Source organism: Cololabis saira, chromosome 6 (assembly GCF_033807715.1).
Source record: "Cololabis saira isolate AMF1-May2022 chromosome 6, fColSai1.1, whole genome shotgun sequence".
Lineage (NCBI taxonomy): Eukaryota > Metazoa > Chordata > Actinopteri > Beloniformes > Belonidae > Cololabis > Cololabis saira.
The window spans coordinates 40,739,785-40,758,913 of record NC_084592.1 but is presented as its reverse complement, the minus strand read 5'-3'; the positions used below and the strand labels follow the sequence as shown (position 1 = coordinate 40,758,913).

Sequence of the window (19,129 nt, the reverse complement as noted above, 5' to 3'; positions counted from 1 at the left end):
GGAATTACTCAGTAATAGCGGTGAATTTCAGCATACATTGTTACATGGTTTAAGTTTCAGACTTTTACAGACTTTTTTTGCCCTTCAGTGAGCAGCAAGTGTCCGCTAGGCCTCAGTTTTGAGTGGAAATGCATATATGTGGATAAATATTTGATATGTACAAAAATGAGCAGCAGGGAGGGAATTTTCCCTAACAGTCTGATCAACTTTCAAACATTTTTTTCAGTTAAAATAAAACTTTCAACACTACAGATGTACCAAGGTCAGAATCATGTTTTTTTTACTAAATGTCGTTACGAGGTCAAAGCAAAAGCTGACTTTTGTCTCAGCGAGCAACATTTCTCTGCAGGAAAGAAAAATTTCCACTGATGAAGATGACATTTACTTACTAATTTTGAGATAAATGTGTTCAGCGGCTGCGACTCCACCCCAGATGACGTCATCTTCCTCACCGCTCATCCAAGCCTTCTTCAGTAAGTAAATGATCAATTCTGCTGATACCTTGTGCAAACAGCAGGAGCACGGAGGTCGTCTCTACATCAAATTAAATGCTGAAGCTGATTTGATCTGCGACGGCCAGGATCCTCTCAAAGTTCTGGGAACCGAAGGTGCAGGACTTCCTGGAGGCCCTCAATGATGACCAAGTCCAGGTTGTTCTCCATCCTCTTCTAAGGTACTTGGACAGGGTACTCGATTCTAAACTTGTAGTCATGACCGCCTAAACCGAGACCAAGACTAGTTCATCTCAAGACTGAGACCAAAAACAATCCTAGTAATTTCCTCATCTTGCGTGATTGTAGAACATCACCTGGTTCAGCTAGTTTCCATATGAGCTTGTTTTCAACTGCAGCACAATAACACAGAGAAGTGGATGATGATGTTGAACTCACTATAAATGTTTTCATCCATCAGCTGAGATCAGATATGTGTGGTGACTGCACTACCGCTATTTCTACACTATTGGAGGATTGACTCCAGTGCTTTTAAGGATTGACACGACTACTAACTAGTCCCAAAGTCCTCTAGCAGAATAACCAGCTCCAACACCCCCCTCCACCTCAGAAAAGGAAGGAATAGTAAATGTTACTGATTTAAATGAAATTGTAGATGAAACCTGAATTTTAAATATTAAAGATATAATTATCAATTTGAAATTACATTATTTACCATTATAGTAATCAGATTACACCGTATATCAGCATCACTGAAATGGACCCGATGCTTAATCAATCACAACGATATGAAAATATTATTCATATATTTATTCAAACAAGGCCGTTATAAACACAAAACTGTAATTAAATGCAGACTCACATGCAGATGCACCAAAACGTTAAATCAGATGCAAAATACAAATAGTTTGCAAAACTGTACATTAACAAGAAGAAGAACTGCTGATCACCAGATTCTGTCACCTTGGTGAGCAACAGCATCTCAGTTATCGAGACCAAGACCACAAAAAAGTGGTCTCGAGACCAAGACCGGTCTCGAGAACTACAAGTCTATCGATGCCCGAGGCCTCCTCATACTTCCTGTCCAACAGGTCCTGGACCTGCAATGCAAACACTTGGTCATTTAAGTCCAATAAACAGATCTCCAGAGCAGCGTTGCTGGTCCTGGACTCCACCGCTCTGCTAACAGCAGTACTGTCAGCACGTTGTTTCATAGTCCCACCAGTAAATTTGACCTCTCGTTGGAACCTTCTGTGGTTTTTATTTTCTTAAAAACCTTGAAGAAGGTCTGTGGATGCGCTTCAAACATCTGAGATGTGAAACCTGCGTACCTGTGTCAGAGACGGGGATTGAGGGCATCTTTACTTAAGGAGTGGTAGTCTAGTGCAGGATGGCAATCAAAATAAATCACTTTGGGCCCTGAGCAAGGCCTTTAACCCTAAATTGCTCCCCGGGCGCCAAAATAATGGCAGCCCACTGCTAGCAGTGTAACTAGTGATGGGTTAAAAACAGGTGACATGTTTCAATGTGTTTCCATGTGTACTGACAAATAAAGAGATTATTATTATTATTATTATTATTATTATTATTATTATTATTATTATTATTATTATTATTATTATTATTATTATTATTATTATTATTATTATTATTATTATTATCTTGTTTTAGTTGCTCAGTTAAAAGTTCAGGCCTAAAAACCCGACACGAGTCTTCACATATCTGGGAATAAACACCAGGTTCAAACGCACCATTTATGAGGAAATGCTAGGAAAAGACGAGTGATATCTATATCCTGATACTCAGGTGTGTGAAGATTATGTTTTTTCCCCTTTGATAACAAACTGGATCTGACTGCTGGCGGACGAGATCTTGCCTAAGAAACCGGCACCTTGGCTGGTTCAGGAAACTTCAGCTGAGGAAGAGGAGATCATTTGATTATTGATTGAAATCAAGAATCCAGCTCTCGTATTTGTGTGTTTTGGCCTGATTTCAATGAGCGAATACCAAATTAACTTGATTTTTAAGATCTGGGAACATATATTTACTGATGCTCTGGTTAATTTATCACCATCAGTACTTTTCCCTCAATGACAGGTTTCATATTCTGTTTGTATAATAAATAGATCTGCACTCATTTGATCAAATCAGCCCCACAATGAGGTAAATATGTGTTATAATAATGTGTTAATTGTGTTACCAGAAGTTTGACAAACATTTGTTAACAAGACTTAATGTTCCTGAAATTATTCAAGGAGAGATGTAGCACATTTCTTTTTAAGTATTTTATTTTGTCCAGCAAAGAGCAAAAATATATCACTTTAATAATCAATCACACAACCATAACTTTACACTCAAGTGCGCGCTCTCGTTTTCTTCGCGCTTCCCTTGTCCCAGCACGAACCGTACAGCGAGCGCGCCCTCTGCTGGCCAGACTTAGACACTACATACTGGTAGGTAAAAATGCCTTTTCAACCCTCTTACCTTTACAGAAAACACCCAAAAATTATCACCACACTCTGAACATGACCTGTATTAAACGAAATGTAATTTACACATATAAATAGAAATAATGATATAGAAGCACAGAAGCTTCGTAATTAGAAGATGTGAAATAAAATTTTCAGTTATAAACACTGATGGAACTTTAATATTGTTCGTAAAAGATGTATAAGGAGAGGTTTTATGCAAACCTCAAACCTCATTTTAGGATGGCAAAAAAAAAAACACTCTATTGAGACTTGGAACATGTTTAAAAGGATAAAAACATTTAATGACCACTGCTTTAGATATCATTAATGTGTCTGTAAGGTGCAGGAGGGAGATAATGAAGCCTCCTGCTGGGGACATAAAAACAACTTTTTCTGAGCAGCGTAGATCATTTAACAGAGAAAAAGAAGTTCTCTTAGAGAATTAAAAATAATATAATAATATATCTAAAAAATAATAATAACAATAACATGTTAACATAAATGGCTGAATCAACACAGTTTCTTTCTTCAGGTGATCTTTCTCTCTTCAGTTTATCTTCTCTGAAGCTCATCTTCTTGTTTTCAACTGATCTTCCTTCCTTCAGGTAATTTATCTTTTCTTTAGTCTTTATTCTCCTTTTCAGCTAATATTTCTCTTTTATGGTCAACTGGTTTTCTTTGGCTCATTTTCCTGGTTTCAGCTGATATAACTCTTTTCCTGTCTTAAGCCCATCTTCTTCTCTTTAGCAAATATTCCTCTTTTAAGTGTCTCCTACTGTCTTCAACTCCTCTCGTCTTCCATCATCTCAAATAGGTTTCAAATGTTTGAGCGACATTTTGCCATTTTCTTAAAATTTTCACCTGACTTAAGCAATTTTGAAAAAGGCTGAGAGCCAGGTGAATAAAATCATGAGATTCTAGTTCATATTATTAGCTATTTCTAACCAGGATGATTTCCCTTCATAATAAGATACATGTCATAAGAAATAAATAGGTAATTATTTTTTTGGTTTAATGTTTGTTTTGTTTGTTTTTCTCTTGTATGATGTTTTGTGATTTTACATCATCCTAAGATTCTGTACTGAGCTATATTTGGTTAGAAACACTGCTGATAATAACAATAATAACAATAATAATTAACATATATATAATATAAATTAATTAATTAAATAAATTAATTAAAATTAATTTATTTTCTGATTATGATTGAAGCTATCCCAAACTGGGGGGAAAAAACAACTACAATTTAATATTGTGACGTTGCATCTGTTACCTTTTTCCCTGTTTTGAATTAACCTGAAAGGTGTGTATGATCAGCTGCTAGACTGCTGGCTAGGTAAATGTGTGCATTTAAAAAACTAATATCACTATTTCGATGCAGTTTAAACAAAAAAAACAAAAAAATTGCGAACCGATGACATACAGAAGTCAAACATAAGCTACATGGTCCTCCATATTTTTTCCCCCATTTTCCGAGAAAGGCGTGCTAAAACCTGAACAGAGCAGCACTGTCCAACAACCCCCCCACCCCCCTCAATTTAAGAAAAATAATGTAAAAAGAAAATAAATTAATTAGTAAATAAACAGAATAGGGCTGTGCGATTAATCGATTTTAAATCTAAATCGGATTTATTAATCACAATCGATGTTAAAAAAAGGAAAATCGGAAAATCGATTTTCCTTTTTTGCAGCTGGCAGCATTACATACAGAGCTCGTCTAGTCATCTTTGTTTGGTCAAGAAAATTATAAATGTTGTCACTTTACTAAACTCAAGGAGGATTTACAGTATCTTTCAATTGCACTTCATTCCCAATAGGGAAATTTGTTTGCTATTTTTCTTTAAAAATAAAGATAAAATATTTGAAACAATTTATTCCATTGTATTTTGTAGTTTTTCCAAAAAAATCGAAATCGAAATCGAAAATCGGGTTTTCAGAGAAAAAAATCGGGATTTTATTTTTGTCCAAAATCGCCCAGCCCTAAAACAGAATAAAACAAACTAAACAAAACCTGTAAGTGATAACAAGACTACATAAAAAGGATGAAAAGGAGACTATATAAAAGCAGCTAAATGAAATAAACCAAACACACAAAAAACAAATTAATTACACAAAAAATAATAATAATAAAAATAAAAAAATAAAATAAAAAATAAAAATAACCAAGGGTGCTAAATACGAGGGATGCCCTGGGTGCCCACCCATGGATCTATTAATAAAATCGTGCCCACCTCACAACATGAGAAGAACATAGAATCAGCTAGGATCCAGAGAGAAAACCAAACAAACAAACTTGACAGCAGACGCTGCTGCTCAGCTGCTGCCTCCGCGCATGCGCACTGTTCAGCTGCTCAGCTGCTGCCCCGCGCATGCGCAGCTGCGGCACCGTTCGGGCGACCAGACTGGAGAAGCAGCGGGTGTAAAAATGGTAGGTGACCAAAATAAACAGGAATAAACAGCGACCCCGGCTCGGTTCGCAGGTGCCACCGCGGCCCGAGCCGGGGCCGGGGTTCTAACACTAAAGTACGCCACGTCCCGCGGGTTGGCGGGCTCTGGGCGGCCAGTAAAGAGCATTGTTGGCTGTTTTTAGGGAAGGTCAGTTGATGTTTTGGAGCAGCTAGCGTTAGCTGCTGTGCTAACTGGCTCTGGTGGACCTGGAACCGGACCGACACCGGGACACCCGGGCAGAACCCGGTTCAGGCTCTACCACACAGGCAGGCACGGACAGAAATATCACCTTTTTGTGGGACTAGCTCGGCTAGCGTTAGCGTTAACCTGCCCCCCCATCTGTGGGTCAGTAATCCAGAACCACAGCCGGTACCAGAGAGGGGATTCATGTCTGGTCCGGATCAGAGATGTACAAGTTTATCTGGAGAGTATAATTACACACCAGGTAGTTCAGAGTTCTTCACATCAACATTAAAACCAGCAAGACACAATTAAACAGTAACAAGTCAATTAAAAAGGGAATAGGAATTATAAATAATACTTCAATACAATAAATAAAATAATAAAAAGCACAATTTGTTAAAAAGCAGAGGTGTCAAAAGTATTCACATTCAATACTCAGGTAGAAGTATAGATACTAGAGTTTAAAAATACTCCTGTAGAAGTTGAAGTATCATCTCAAGTTTTTTACTCAAGTAAAAGTGTAAAAGTACTGGTTTCAAAACTACTTAAAGTATAAAAGTAAAAGAAATGTACGGGGGAAAAAGCATTAAGGACAAAAGCCATTGAAAATGAATGTATCTTAGTATAATGCAAATATATTAAAGAACCATATATGTGTACTATTGAGCATTAACATGTGTTTCAGAGAGCAGGAGATATGATGACTAGTTGCCTATAAGTATTGTAATGGTGCAAAAAGTCAAACTTCACAGGCATGTTATCATTTATCCTAACCTTTATTGGAATGTACATCCAAGTTTAGTTGCAGGAATCTGAGGGAACGGATGTAAGAACAAAACTGGACAAGAACATCTGAAACAACCACAACCAAATTTACTCTATCCGGATGGAGCAATTTAACTGGATAGTTATTTTTTAAAGGCTGAAATGAAATACAGTAACAAGGCTGTTTTTAAAATGTAAGGAGTAAAAGTAAAAAGTCGTCTGAATAATAATTACTCCAGTGAAGTATAGATAACCAAAATTTCTACTTAAGTAAGGTAACATAGTATTTGTACTTTGTTACTTGACACCTGCAAGTTTGTTACACACACACAAGGAATTTGTTGTGGTGATTGGTGCAATACAAAGAACAAATATATAAATAAAAGAGAAAATGTACAACATGAGGTTTTAAAGTGCCGGATATGAGTCTATGCAAAGTTGACCTAGGATGTGCGTTAATGTAACGCATAAGGTCAGGATTGAAGTCTTTAATGTAACGTAGAGTGGGATGGGGGGGCAGTCCGTGGTAGACTGGGGAGAGAGGGGGGTCTGGGGCCTCGTTGATGAGTTGTTGATGACTTCAGTAAACAGTAATGTTTTTAGGCCTGATTTAAAGGAGCTGACAGTTGGAGCAGACCTCAGGTCTACAGGAAGTTTGTTCCACCGGTGGGGAGCAGAATAACTGAACGCTGCCTCACCTTGCTTGGTTCTGGTTCTTGGGAACCACAACAAACCAGATCCAGATGAACCTCAGGGGTCTGGGAGTTCTAGCAACGTTTTTTAGGTGGTAATAGGCAGATTTAGTGATAAACTTTAGATGGCTGTTGAAGTTCATGTCGGAGTCAATAATTACCACAGCCGGTACCAGCGAGTGGCTTCATGCCTGGTCCGGATCAGCAAGTTTATCTGTAGAGGCCAATTCAACACAAGGTAATTCAAAGTGCTTTACATTTATCACTAAATCTGCCTATTACCACCTGGAAAACATTGCTGGAATTAAGGGGTTTCTGACTAAACAAGACATGGAAAAACTTATTCATGCATTCATTTTCAGTAGGTTGGATGATTGCAATGACATCTTTACAGGCCTTAACAAGAAATCAATCAGGCAGCTGCAGCTGATCCTGGAAAAGGAAAAGGAAACTGGACCACATTACACCGGTCGAGGTGCGCTCCAGGTTGTTCTGAAAACCTCCTTAATGTGCACTTTTGGCTCCTCCACACACTCCCAAACCCCAAAGCATCAATTAAACCAACAGAGGGGGACATAAATGAACCAATCTGTTTTGCTGAGACCAAGACATTTGACATGTTTTCTTTCTTTAATTCTTTTTTTTTTTTATTTAACCTTTATTTACCCAGGCAAATTCTTATTTACAAATGGAGCCGAAACAAAGAGCATAAGCACTTTGAGGGGAGAGGGGAAGGGGAGTGCTAGGAATAAACAACAATGTTATGTAAAATTGCATAATAACAGTACAATAAATATGTACAATAAATATAAATACAATGATATTGAAAAAACATTAAGACAATGGGATGTGGCAAGTCGGCAGATCAACAAGTGCAAGAGTCAACTGTAATTTGTTGCAGATTTTGTTTGAAGACAGACTGTGATATGAGAGTTCTAGGGTGTTTTGTAGTGTGCTCCAGTCATTAGCTGCAGCAAACTGGAAGGCGCTGTGACCAAAGACTGTCCGGGCTTTGAGGATGGAGATTGAGGGCAGAGTGTGACAGGTGTAGAAGGGAAGAGAGGTAGAGAGGTGTTGCAGGTATGGGTTTGTAGATGAGCAGGAGCTAGTGACGGAGCCGTCTGGGATGGAGGGATGTCCACTCTACCAGGTTATATACAGGACTGTCTCAGAAAATTAGAATATTGTGATTTTCTGTAATGCAATTACAAAAAACAAAAATGTCATACATTCTGGATTCATTACAAATCAACTGAAATATTGCAAGCCTTTTATTATTTTAATATTGCTGATCATGGCTTACAGCTTAAGAAAACTCAAATATCCTATCTCTAAAAAAATAGAATATTCTGGGAATCTTAATCTTAAACTGTAAGCCATAATCAGCAATATTAAGATAATAAAAGGCTTGCAATATTTCAGTTGATTTGTAATGAATCCAGAATGTATGACATTTTTGTTTTTTTAATTGCATTACAGAAAATAAAGAACTTTATCACAATATTCTAATTTTCGGAGACAGTCCTGTAAGTCGCAGTGGTGAGATGGCGTTGTGGTGAAGAGTATCCAGTTTAATGAAAACAAAAACAGTATAGTTTCTTGTATGACGGCAGCTTTGCAGCTGTTTTATTATCCACTCTTGCTGTTTAAATGGACGCATTGCAGTTTAAGGATACAATAATCAATACACAGTGTTCTGGCTTTACCTGATCAAAATATGACTCTGTTGTATTATATATCATTTGACTGTATATTTGTTTTCCTGTCGTTGGATTTTTGTTGTAAGAAGCACAAAGGGAGTTCTTGATGATAAAGTTTCAGTTTGCATTAGAAGGAATAATTGATCGCTTTCAGGAAGTATGAAGTTCAAGTTTATTTGAGATACATCATTGCATAACAATATGAATAATGATGTTTCTTACACTTTGACACAAGAGGATTTGTGATCCCTGTCGTCAGTACACAGCAGGTTAGTCCAGTCTTGCCCCTCCAGGGCATGTTTCAAATGTTTCGCCGCTTCAACACACTTGATTCAAACAACTGGATCATTTTCAATTATCCTTTGGTAGATTGAAGCAGGAAAAACATTTGAAACGTGGAAGTCAGTGGCCCTCGAGGACTTGGAAACCAGAGAAACCTGGCAGGCATGATCCACGCTAAATTTGGACTCGCATCCCAGACGTGTCTCGCGACAACTGGGTGTTGCTTCACGGGACCATGTGACAGCCGCGGTGAGGAAATCAGCCCTGGGAGCCGCCGTGTACATCGTGGCAGAGGTGACTGAGAGCCTCAGGAAGGTAGTGACAGACGAGCGAAACGGCAGAGTAACTTATCTCAGACGGGGTCATGAAATGGACTTAACCTCCACGCCTATAGGGGGACCTGCTGAATCCTGCTGAGGTTCTGTTGTTGCCGCTTTAATATTGCTATTTTTGGTAAGGTGCTTGTGTTGCACTCCAGACTTGTTGCACCTCGAGGTCCTCGCTGTGGCATCTCGTTTCCCTGCTCATGTTACATCTATCACTGTGGTTATCCGAGGGGCCCTCCGAAGTACAGCATGTGCTGCGAGTATCAAAAACATCTCTCTTTGGGAAAGTCCATGTTGCTCTTGGACGGCTCATCTTCTCTACCGTGTGCTTGTCAGTGTGACTGACTAACCTTTTGATCTATGTGTTTTTCTGAGCATCTCCCTTTTTCTCGTTAGTCCACCTCACCGTTGCCCGAATGCCTGTGGATGTTTATGTTTCAGTGTGTGTTTTTGTCTGCGTGTCGGTGGGTGTTTGCGTCCTGTTGTCCGTGTTCCCCGGCCTGATAGCGCCGGTGTCTGACAGCCCCTGTCCTGTGTTACCACAGCATAAGCTGAAGTCTTCGCAGAGGGACAAGGTACGGCAGTTCATGTCCTTCACGCAGGCCGGGGAGAAGACGGCCGTGTACTGCCTCACGCAGAATGACTGGAAACTAGAAGTCGCCACCGATAACTACTTTCAGAATCCAGAGCTTTACTGCAAGGAATCCATGAAGACCTCAGTGGACCGAAAAAAGCTGGAGCAGCTCTACAACCGCTACAAAGGCAAGGACGACAGATTACAAAGTATTAACGGTATGAGCAGGTTGTTCCAGAAAGACCTCCATAATAGTTGTTTTTGTTTTGTTTTGGGTTTTTTTGTTCTCGATATAGATCCCCAGGATGAAAACAAGATTGGCATCGATGGGATCCAGCAGTTTTGCGACGACCTGTCACTGGACCCGGCCAGCATCAGCGTGCTGGTGGTCGCCTGGAAGTTTCGAGCCGCCACTCAGTGCGAGTTCACCAAGAAGGAGTTTCTGGACGGGATGACGGAGCTCGGGTGAGTTGACATCAACGGCGAGCGACGTGCCCGGAGTGTCTTCGCCTGGCCGTTCTCTTAGTCTGGCTCCGGGGAGGGAAGGCCGGCTAAATATAGATCCACCCACAGCCCGACTATTCTGTGTCTTCATGCCGTGACTAGATGAAACAGTTGCAGTGTTTTGACTTTTCAAGTCGGCGTGTGTGTGAATCACTTTGATGCAGCTTCACGGTTACGTTACATCTGGTTGAGGAGGACGTATGTGAGATTTTATTATTATTTTTTTTTTTTTGAAACATGTCTTTATTAGATTTTCCACATAATACACAACAAAACAGAAACCCCATTTGGCAGCACAACGCAAAAACACACAACCAAAAACTACACAAGGGCAAGGACATTAAAAAGAAAAGAAACACATTAACAAAATGAAAACTGGCTTGTAACAGAAATCATAATTACGGAAGAGTATAAGGGCCATGCAGGAGAAAAAATATTTGAATATTTCAAGAATAAAGTCGAAATTTCGTAAAGAAAGTCAAAATTTCCCCTTTTTCTCAACATTTCTTTATTCACGAAATTTTGACTTTATTCTTGAAATTGTATTTCAACATTAAACTCGACATTTCGACTTTTTTCTCAAAATTGTACTTCAACATTTATCTTGACATTTCGACTTTTTTCTCGAAGTGCATAATGAAAACAAATCTTCCTCCTTTAAAATATTATTTTTATTTTTCTCCTGCCTGGCCCTAATACTCTTCCGTACATAATAATAACAAACTAAATAGAAGAAATAAATAAATAAAATAAAAATAAGAGGCATAATTAAAAATAAGAGGCATAATTAAAATGTAAGTATTCATATAAAGTATAAATTATCTCCACGATGCCTGTTCAGGTCACCTCACCGTATATTCATGCTCACAAGGCTTCAGATATCATCAAATTCAAGGGGCTTTTTCTTGACACAGTAGGTGGGTTTTTCTAGAGCCAGGCATGGCGTTAGATGTCTCAGCCAGAGGCCTAAGGTTGGACCATTCATTTTTTCCAGCACAAGGCTATTGATCGTCTAGATTATAGTAAGCATAGGTCAACCATTTTTTTTTCCCTTATTGGACAAAGCGCAATTGTCCGGGTAGGCACTCAAAACACACAATTTAGGGCTTAGAGGAAGCGGGGCGGAAATAATTTGTGAGATATATTAGGTCACCATCCTCCAAAACGTTTCTTTACATTCCCATAGACAGTGATATAAAGTACCTTAAAGTAAAGTACCTTGATAATCATTGCATTTATAGCAGCGGTCAGGGATATTAGGATCAAATCTATTTAATTTTACAGGAGTGATGTATAGACATGTGTGATTTGATATTATCTGCTCAAACTGTTTGTTTTTTGTGTGTTTAATTGTGTGTTTTTTTTTTTTTTTTAATTAGGTGTGACAGCGTAGAAAAACTCAAGGCCCTTTTGCCAAGATTAGAGCAGGAGCTTAAAGACAGCGGGAAGTTCAAGGACTTTTACCAGTTCACTTTTAATTTTGCCAAAAATCCCGGACAGAAGGGCCTCGGTAAGTGACGTTAACGCGGATAACAACAAGTTTTTCGACCGATGCGGCTGATTCTCGGTCAGGCGGGCTGAAGTTTCCATCTTTGTGTCTCATGTGCAGATCTGGAGATGGCCGTAGCCTACTGGAACCTGGTTCTGTCAGGACGATTTAAGTTCCTCGATCTCTGGAACAGATTCCTTTTGGTGAGTCAAAGTAGAAGCAGCACTGATGCTTGATGACCAAATTAATCACTTTACTTCAAAAGCAGCGCCGCTGAGTTTTACTGGGAGCTTTTAAATAAGTAGAGAAATAAATTACCTTATGAAACGGCTGCATTCTTCCAGGGATTTTTGCTCATGAGGCTGCGATTTAGCAAAAAATATATCTCTTTATTTTTAAAAAGCTAGATGATACATGAGTAGATCTTTAAAATAAAAGCCTAAACATGTCAATTTCTTTTCTAGTAAAGGATCAAAGAAAGAAAATAATAACTGAAAGTGTTTTACTGTTATAAACAGCAGTCATGACCATTAAAGGAGAGATTTGTGAGGTGTACTGAAGCGTGGCGGCTTTAACATCAAAGCCTAAATCACCTTTTCTTCCCACTTTCATGGGTCGAGAAAAAGTTGATAAAGGGAGACGGTTTGTTCATGTAAGGTACATCTTCCAGTTCTCATCCCGTTTCTGGATTTAAGGGCTTATTGTTGCAGCACCTTTATGTTTTATGTGTTAACATGTTAAACTGAAACTTCTGCTCTCATTTATCAGTGTTTCCAGCTGCTTCACCTGTTTTAAAGCAGCTCGACGTTAAGTTTTACACCAAAAGGACTAGGGCTGGGTATCGATTCAAATGTCAAGAATCGATTCGATTCCGATTTTTAATATTCAGAATCGATTATCATGATTCGATCCGATTCGATATTGATTTGGCTTAGTGTTATTTAAAATGTTTTTTGAGCTGTTGCCTGAATTATATGACTGTAAAATAACTAGTGAAATAATAATTTCACAATAATTATTGTGAAATAACTAAGAAATAAATAACTCAAACAGGCCTTTCAATATCCATTTAAAGTGCAAAAAAGAAAGAAATTGCAACAATTCATGCAGTAAACAAATCATTTTAGTTTATCTAATTTATTATGTCACCACGCACACATATTGTCATGAAGCACCTGGCATTTTTCAGAAGTGTCATGACAAACTGTGTGTCCGACTACTGGCATTAAAGTTCACCTGGCGGAAATGATGAAAGTATAAGAAAGAAAAAAAATCCCCCCCCAAAAAATCGATCTTTAGACATAAGAATCGATTTTTAGGAATGAATATGGGAATCGATTTAGAATCGGAAAATCGATTTTTTCAACACAGGCCTAAAAAGGACGTGGTTCATGAGGAAAGATGATGGAAACCACACTGTTACTGTACTGCAGTTAAAACTCACAAACAAGACAACAATGCTCAGGGTTTTTTTTTCCCCTTCATAACATTGAGAGTTTAACAAGCTTAAAAAAGAAGAAAAGAGATATTTTTAGCTGCTTCAGTCCGCCATTGCCATGTTTCACACAATTACTGTGAATATGGGATGTTTATATGAGTGACTCTAAAAATACAACTTACAAGTGGACCCATCAGCCTCGAGACGGTTCAGATTGGGTTGTTTTGTTATTAAAACAGTATTAAAACGGTAATAATAACCACACAGCTCATAAAAAGGCCCCGTTAAGACCTTGAATTATCGTCTGCGTTCACGTCTGGCATTAAAATGTGTGAATTTAACAACACTTATTTTATCCCCTAAGGGAAATTATATTGCTTCAGTGTGAATTATGATAAACATGAGGTGGGAAACTGTCAGATTGCAGGCGGGGTTCAAATCTCAGGAGATCATTATGATGCTCGTTGCCTGGCAACAACTGTATACCGATGATGTCACATACAGCCCTGACAGGTATCTTAGGTGAACTCCGTCAGGAGAATGCAGGGATGGGAATGTAACATCCAACAGGTGAACGTCTGGGTTGCAGAGATGCTCCTTCACAGTAGCACGTCCAGGATTACAGCACCTATCGACGAGCACTGAGAGCTCTCCTTCACCCTGAAGTCTGTTGGCCACCTTTATCGTCCGAAATTCACGTAGAACGATGTTCTGGAGACCAGAATATGCTCCTGTAGCCACGTTTAAATAAAAAAACATCACCACCACCGGAAGATGTTTCAAAAGTCATAAAAGTGCAGCAAAAGTTCAAATCTGACCTCCGGTCTCTACGTGCGCCAAACACATCTAAGGAACGATCTGCCTCAAACACAAAGAAGATATCGAATGATAAAGACTTTCATGAATTCAACAAAAAAATCAAACAAGTTATCGTCTCAGCCGAAGGCCCCAGTATCTGGTCTGAACTGGATTTGGGGAAAGCTGCCCAAAGCCCAAGACTTTAGTTTAGTAGATTGTCCTTGAATCCATTGCAGGATGCTTCCGGACTACAAAGAAAACCTAAAGTGTCTCAGACCAACTTCACAGACGTCCCGAGTGATCAGATCTAAACCAAACCTAAACCAAAACCAAGACACTACAAAGACCAGAGAGTATCAAGACCAAGACTAGTTCAGCTCAAGACCGAGACTAAAAACAAACCTAGTAATGTCCTGATCCTGCGTGATTGTAGAACATCATCCTGGTTCTAGTTTCCATATGAGCTTGTATTCAACTGCAGCTCAATAACACAGAGAAGTGGATGATGATGTTGAACTCACTATAAATGTTTCCATCCATCAGCTGAGATCAGATCTGTGTGGCGACTGCACTACCGCTATTTCTACACTATTGGAGGATTGACTCCAGTGCTTTTAAGGATTGACTCGACTACTAACTAGTCCCAAAGTCCTCTAGCAGAATTACCAGCTCCAACACCCCCCTCCACCTCAGAAAAGTCATGATTAGTAAATGTTACTGATTTAAATTGGTCTTAATTTGGAGATGAAACGTGAATTTTAAATATTAAAGATACAATTCCCGACTTGAAATTATATTATTTACCATTATAGTAATCAGATTACACCGTATATCAGCGTCACTGAAATGGACCTAATGCTTAATCAATCACGATATGCAAATATTATTCATATATTTATTAAAACAAGGCCGTTATAAACACAAAACTGTAATTAAATATAGACACACATGCAGATGCATCAAAACATTCAATCAGATGCAAAATACAAATAGTTTACAAAACTGTACATTAACAAGAGGAAGAACTGCTGATTCTGTTACCTTGGTGCAACGAACTCTCAGTTATCCGATTCCGAGACCGAGACAAGACTACGAAAAGTGGTCTCGAGAACTACAAGTCTTCTTTCTAGAGAAAAAGACCAAGTAGTTCTGCCTAAAACGCAGAAATGGGGATTTTCTTTCTCTTTTTCTTATCCTAAAAATAGTCTGAGACCGAGACAAGACCAAGGCCACAAAAAAGTGGACTCAAGACCAAGACCGGACTGAAGAACTACAAGTGTAGTTCACACCTGATCTTATTTCCTAATAAGGAAATAATTTTTTATGTCTTCTGTCATAAGAAGACATAAAACAATGTTTAACTCTGAAAGCAACTAAACTAGTAATTCGGGCCTTAATTATATAAAATCTTGACTATTACCCGGCAGTTTGGTCAAATGCAACTGCAGATATGATTGCAAAACTACAAAAAATACAAAACAGGGCTGCACGCATTGTTCTTAGTTGTAACTGGACGACAAGTGTTATTAAAATGCATAAGAATCTTGGTTGGTTAATGGTTAGTGACAGATTACTTTACTCATTATTATCATTTATTAGAAATATGTCCATAACAAAGACTCCTCAGGTATTATACCAGGAGGATGTTACAGCTCTGACTATCATACATACAGGACTGTCTCAGAAAATTAGAATATTGTGATTTTCTGTAATGCAATTACAAAAACAAAAATGTCATACATTCTGGATTCATTACAAATCAACTGAAATATTGCAAGCCTTTTATTATTTTAATATTGCTGATTATGGCTTACAGCTTAAGAAAACTCAAATATCCTATCTCAAAAAATTGGAATATTCTGGGAATCTTAATCTTAAACTGTAAACCATAATCAGCAAAAGGCAAAGGCTTTCAATATTTCAGTTGATTTGTAATGAATCCAGAATGAATGACATTTTTGTTTTTTTAATTGCATTACAGAAAATAAAGAACTTTATCACAATATTCTAATTTTCTGAGACAGTCCTGTATATCACCAGACATGCAGCTGGAGGATATTTTGCTGCCAAATGTGAATTCTAATGCTGGTAAAAGGACTGTTGTGTAAAGGGCCATGTATGAGTGGAATTGATTTCCCAAACACATCACACAAACAAACAGCATAAGAACATTCACATTATTAGTTAAGCAACATCTTTTGAATCCGTGTAGTAGAACATTGAAATAAATCACTTGAACAAGCAGCTGCTGAGACTGATTGTCTGACTTGCTGGAAATTGAAACATAGTTGGCTATGACTGTTGTTGAATGTATTTTTTTCTTTGTTTTTTTCTATATTAGATCAGTTGTGAAGTTCTAGACTATAAATGAAATTAAATTGTGGACTGCTTTTCAGACTTTTTGACGACCTCAGATGAACTCTTAACTGTCCAGGGTTTTTGTTTAGTGTTATGTTCTCATTTCGCTGTCTTCATTTTGTGTCTGCTTTTTTTGCAGAGTATTTTTAATTTGATATTCTTTTTATTTAGTGGAAATTTATTTGGTTTGCTTTTATTATGTTATGTTAGGGCTGGGTGATATGGACCAAAAGTCATATCTCGATATTTTCTAGCTGAATGGCGATACTCGATATATCACAATATTTTTTCCGTGACATAATTGGGGTTTCCCCCAAAGCATTATAGCATAGCATCTCTGTTAGCTTCATTTTTTTCTGAGGCAAACCCTTAAAAAAACAGTCAGTTTTAATACAAAGCCTCGTGCCAAATGTCACACAGGTTCGTTTATTAACAGAGGTCTGCACAATATCAAAATGTATAAAACAAATGAAATAAAAATAAACTGCCTGCATATATAGAATAAAAATGCTTCTTGAATAAAATAAAACAAATATCCCTTTCCTGCATAACAATTAAATTAAAATAGACTGTGCAATTAATACAATGTAGACAGTAACAGGCAGACTTTTCCACTGAGGTTGACAGTTGTGCAAATAACAAAACATTTGTGCAAATCTCAAATAAAACATTCCAGTCAATTTGTCACAAAATAAGCTATATCAAAATCATAAAATAAAAGATATATCGAAACAAACGATATTGTCTCGTACCATATCGCGTTTGAAAATATATCGATATACATTAAAATCTCGATATATCCCCCAGCCCTATGTTATGTGTAGTACTGTATTATTTTAAAATGTTGGGGGACCCCAGGGAGAATATCAGCAGTCATGCTGTAGCTAATGGGGATCCTAATTAAACAATTAAACAATTAATCTCTGCACAGACATGCTCACCCTTCTTTGTCGTTGCAGGAGCACCATAAACGATCCATCCCCAAAGACACGTGGAACTTATTGTTGGACTTTGGAAACATGATCGCAGACGACATGTCGAACTACGACGAGGAAGGTGAGTCCGAACCATCTAGACGGATGCGTGAGACGTGGCCCAGCGCCGACTCTCATTGGTCCCTTCTCCTGTCTGTTCCTCAGGGGCGTGGCCCGTCCTCATAGACGACTTCGTGGAATTCGCGCGACCAATTGTTACAGGATCAAAACGCAAAACTCTCTAAGTCCGGCCCTCACTCTGGAGAACCAGAACGTATCTTTTACAGTGACATCATGATTTTTTTTAAGACTTGTACAAAAGAGAAAAAAAAAAGTTTGAAAATTGTAGACTTTGAAGAGGAAACAGAAGCACCTGAACCCGTCGGGGGAAGCCGCCCGTCGGGGGAAGCCGGGCGGAACGACCGGCGGCATTTTCCCGTCCTCTGGTTGGCCGAGGCGCCGGACGGAGGTTTGCCAGGTTTCTCGGGATCCCGGACGCCCCTGGGCTTTGCTCGGCGGCCCTGCGGGGGGACGCAGCGCCGACAGGAGGCCCCCACCCCCCCCACAGTCGGCTCCGAGCGGCTGCGCAAACATCCCACGTCCCGCTCCGAGCTGGGGACGCGAGTGCTCGCCACACCAGCACCAACAGAACTGTTGCAGTTTTTACTGTACATACTGTATCTATCGGGACAGTTTACAAAGAGAACTATATGAAGAATAATATAAATATGTTCAGTTTATAAAATGCAAAAAGATGATTGTTTTATGTACAGTAAATGCTAAGATCTCTATCAGGATGCCTCAGTGTTGTGGATGATGCGCCGTTGGTTTTAATCGTTTGGTGGATGTCGAGTCATGGAATTGTGAGCTTCTCATCGAAAGCATGTTAAACCCATTTTACCAGCCGTCTCGGGCTGGTTTCACTAATAAATATTCACTTAAGTAAAAGACAGTGCTTTAATTTAGATAATTGATGCTGATTGGTGGTATTCACTTGTCTGAGGAACCTCAGTTGATGTAAGATAGTCGGTCCCTCCCATCGTTTCTTTCTGAGAAACAAAAAAGTCAAAAGCATCAAGGAAAAAAATAAAAAAGGTTTTGTTTTTATCAGTTTACCCCCATGGGATTTTGTTTGTTTTGTTTGTTTTTCACACTGAAATGACTATTTAGCAGCATTTAGGAGAGCCGTGAAGGGAGCTGATGGACGTTTATGGTTTGCATGGCACATATCTGTACGTTACTGCAGCAGAGCGGCGCCAGAACGGCCGACGGCAGAGCCTCACGAGTCCACCTGTCCACTGTCTCTGGTCCTGGCCCTGGTCCTGGTCCTGGTCCTGGTCCTGGTCCTGGTCCTGGTCTTAGTCCTGGTCTTGGTCCTGGTCCAGCATTGCTGAAGGTAGTGAACATCAGAATATAATGATGAAACATTGTGTAAGGAGCATACGTATATTGTTCATTTCAGAAAGATGAATAAAGCATGAGTTTTTCCATAAGCGTGGATGAATTTAGCTCATTTCTTTGATCAGATGGACAAAGGAGCATATTTATTTGCACACATTTACTAACAAACAAACTATTTGCAAGATACTTTTTTTTATTTTCCAACACCTCATCTCAGCATCCTTCTTATTTGATTTATTAGGGCCATGCAGGAGAAAAAATATTTGAGAGCGGA

General features: G+C 38.8%; 1 protein-coding gene across 7 annotated transcripts; it reads left to right on the top strand.

Moving 5' to 3' along the window:
- Positions 1 to 519: 519 nt before the first annotated feature.
- Positions 520 to 18,569, top strand: dcun1d2a (DCN1, defective in cullin neddylation 1, domain containing 2a). 7 transcript variants are annotated; one of them, XM_061724125.1, is made up of 7 exons: positions 520 to 673; positions 9,865 to 10,081; positions 10,190 to 10,358; positions 11,777 to 11,907; positions 12,007 to 12,089; positions 17,440 to 17,536; positions 17,620 to 18,569. In XM_061724125.1, exons 2-7 carry the CDS (start codon positions 9,907 to 9,909, stop codon positions 17,697 to 17,699), a joined length of 735 nt encoding a protein of 244 aa, XP_061580109.1. In that variant the 5' UTR covers positions 520 to 673; positions 9,865 to 9,906; the 3' UTR covers positions 17,700 to 18,569. The 7 variants fall into 7 exon arrangements, with proteins under 7 accessions (XP_061580109.1, XP_061580108.1, XP_061580107.1 ...); XM_061724124.1 differs by lacking the exon at positions 520 to 673 and adding an exon at positions 3,392 to 3,528; XM_061724123.1 differs by lacking the exon at positions 520 to 673 and adding an exon at positions 5,205 to 5,351.
- The last annotated feature ends 560 nt before the right edge of the window (positions 18,570 to 19,129 follow it).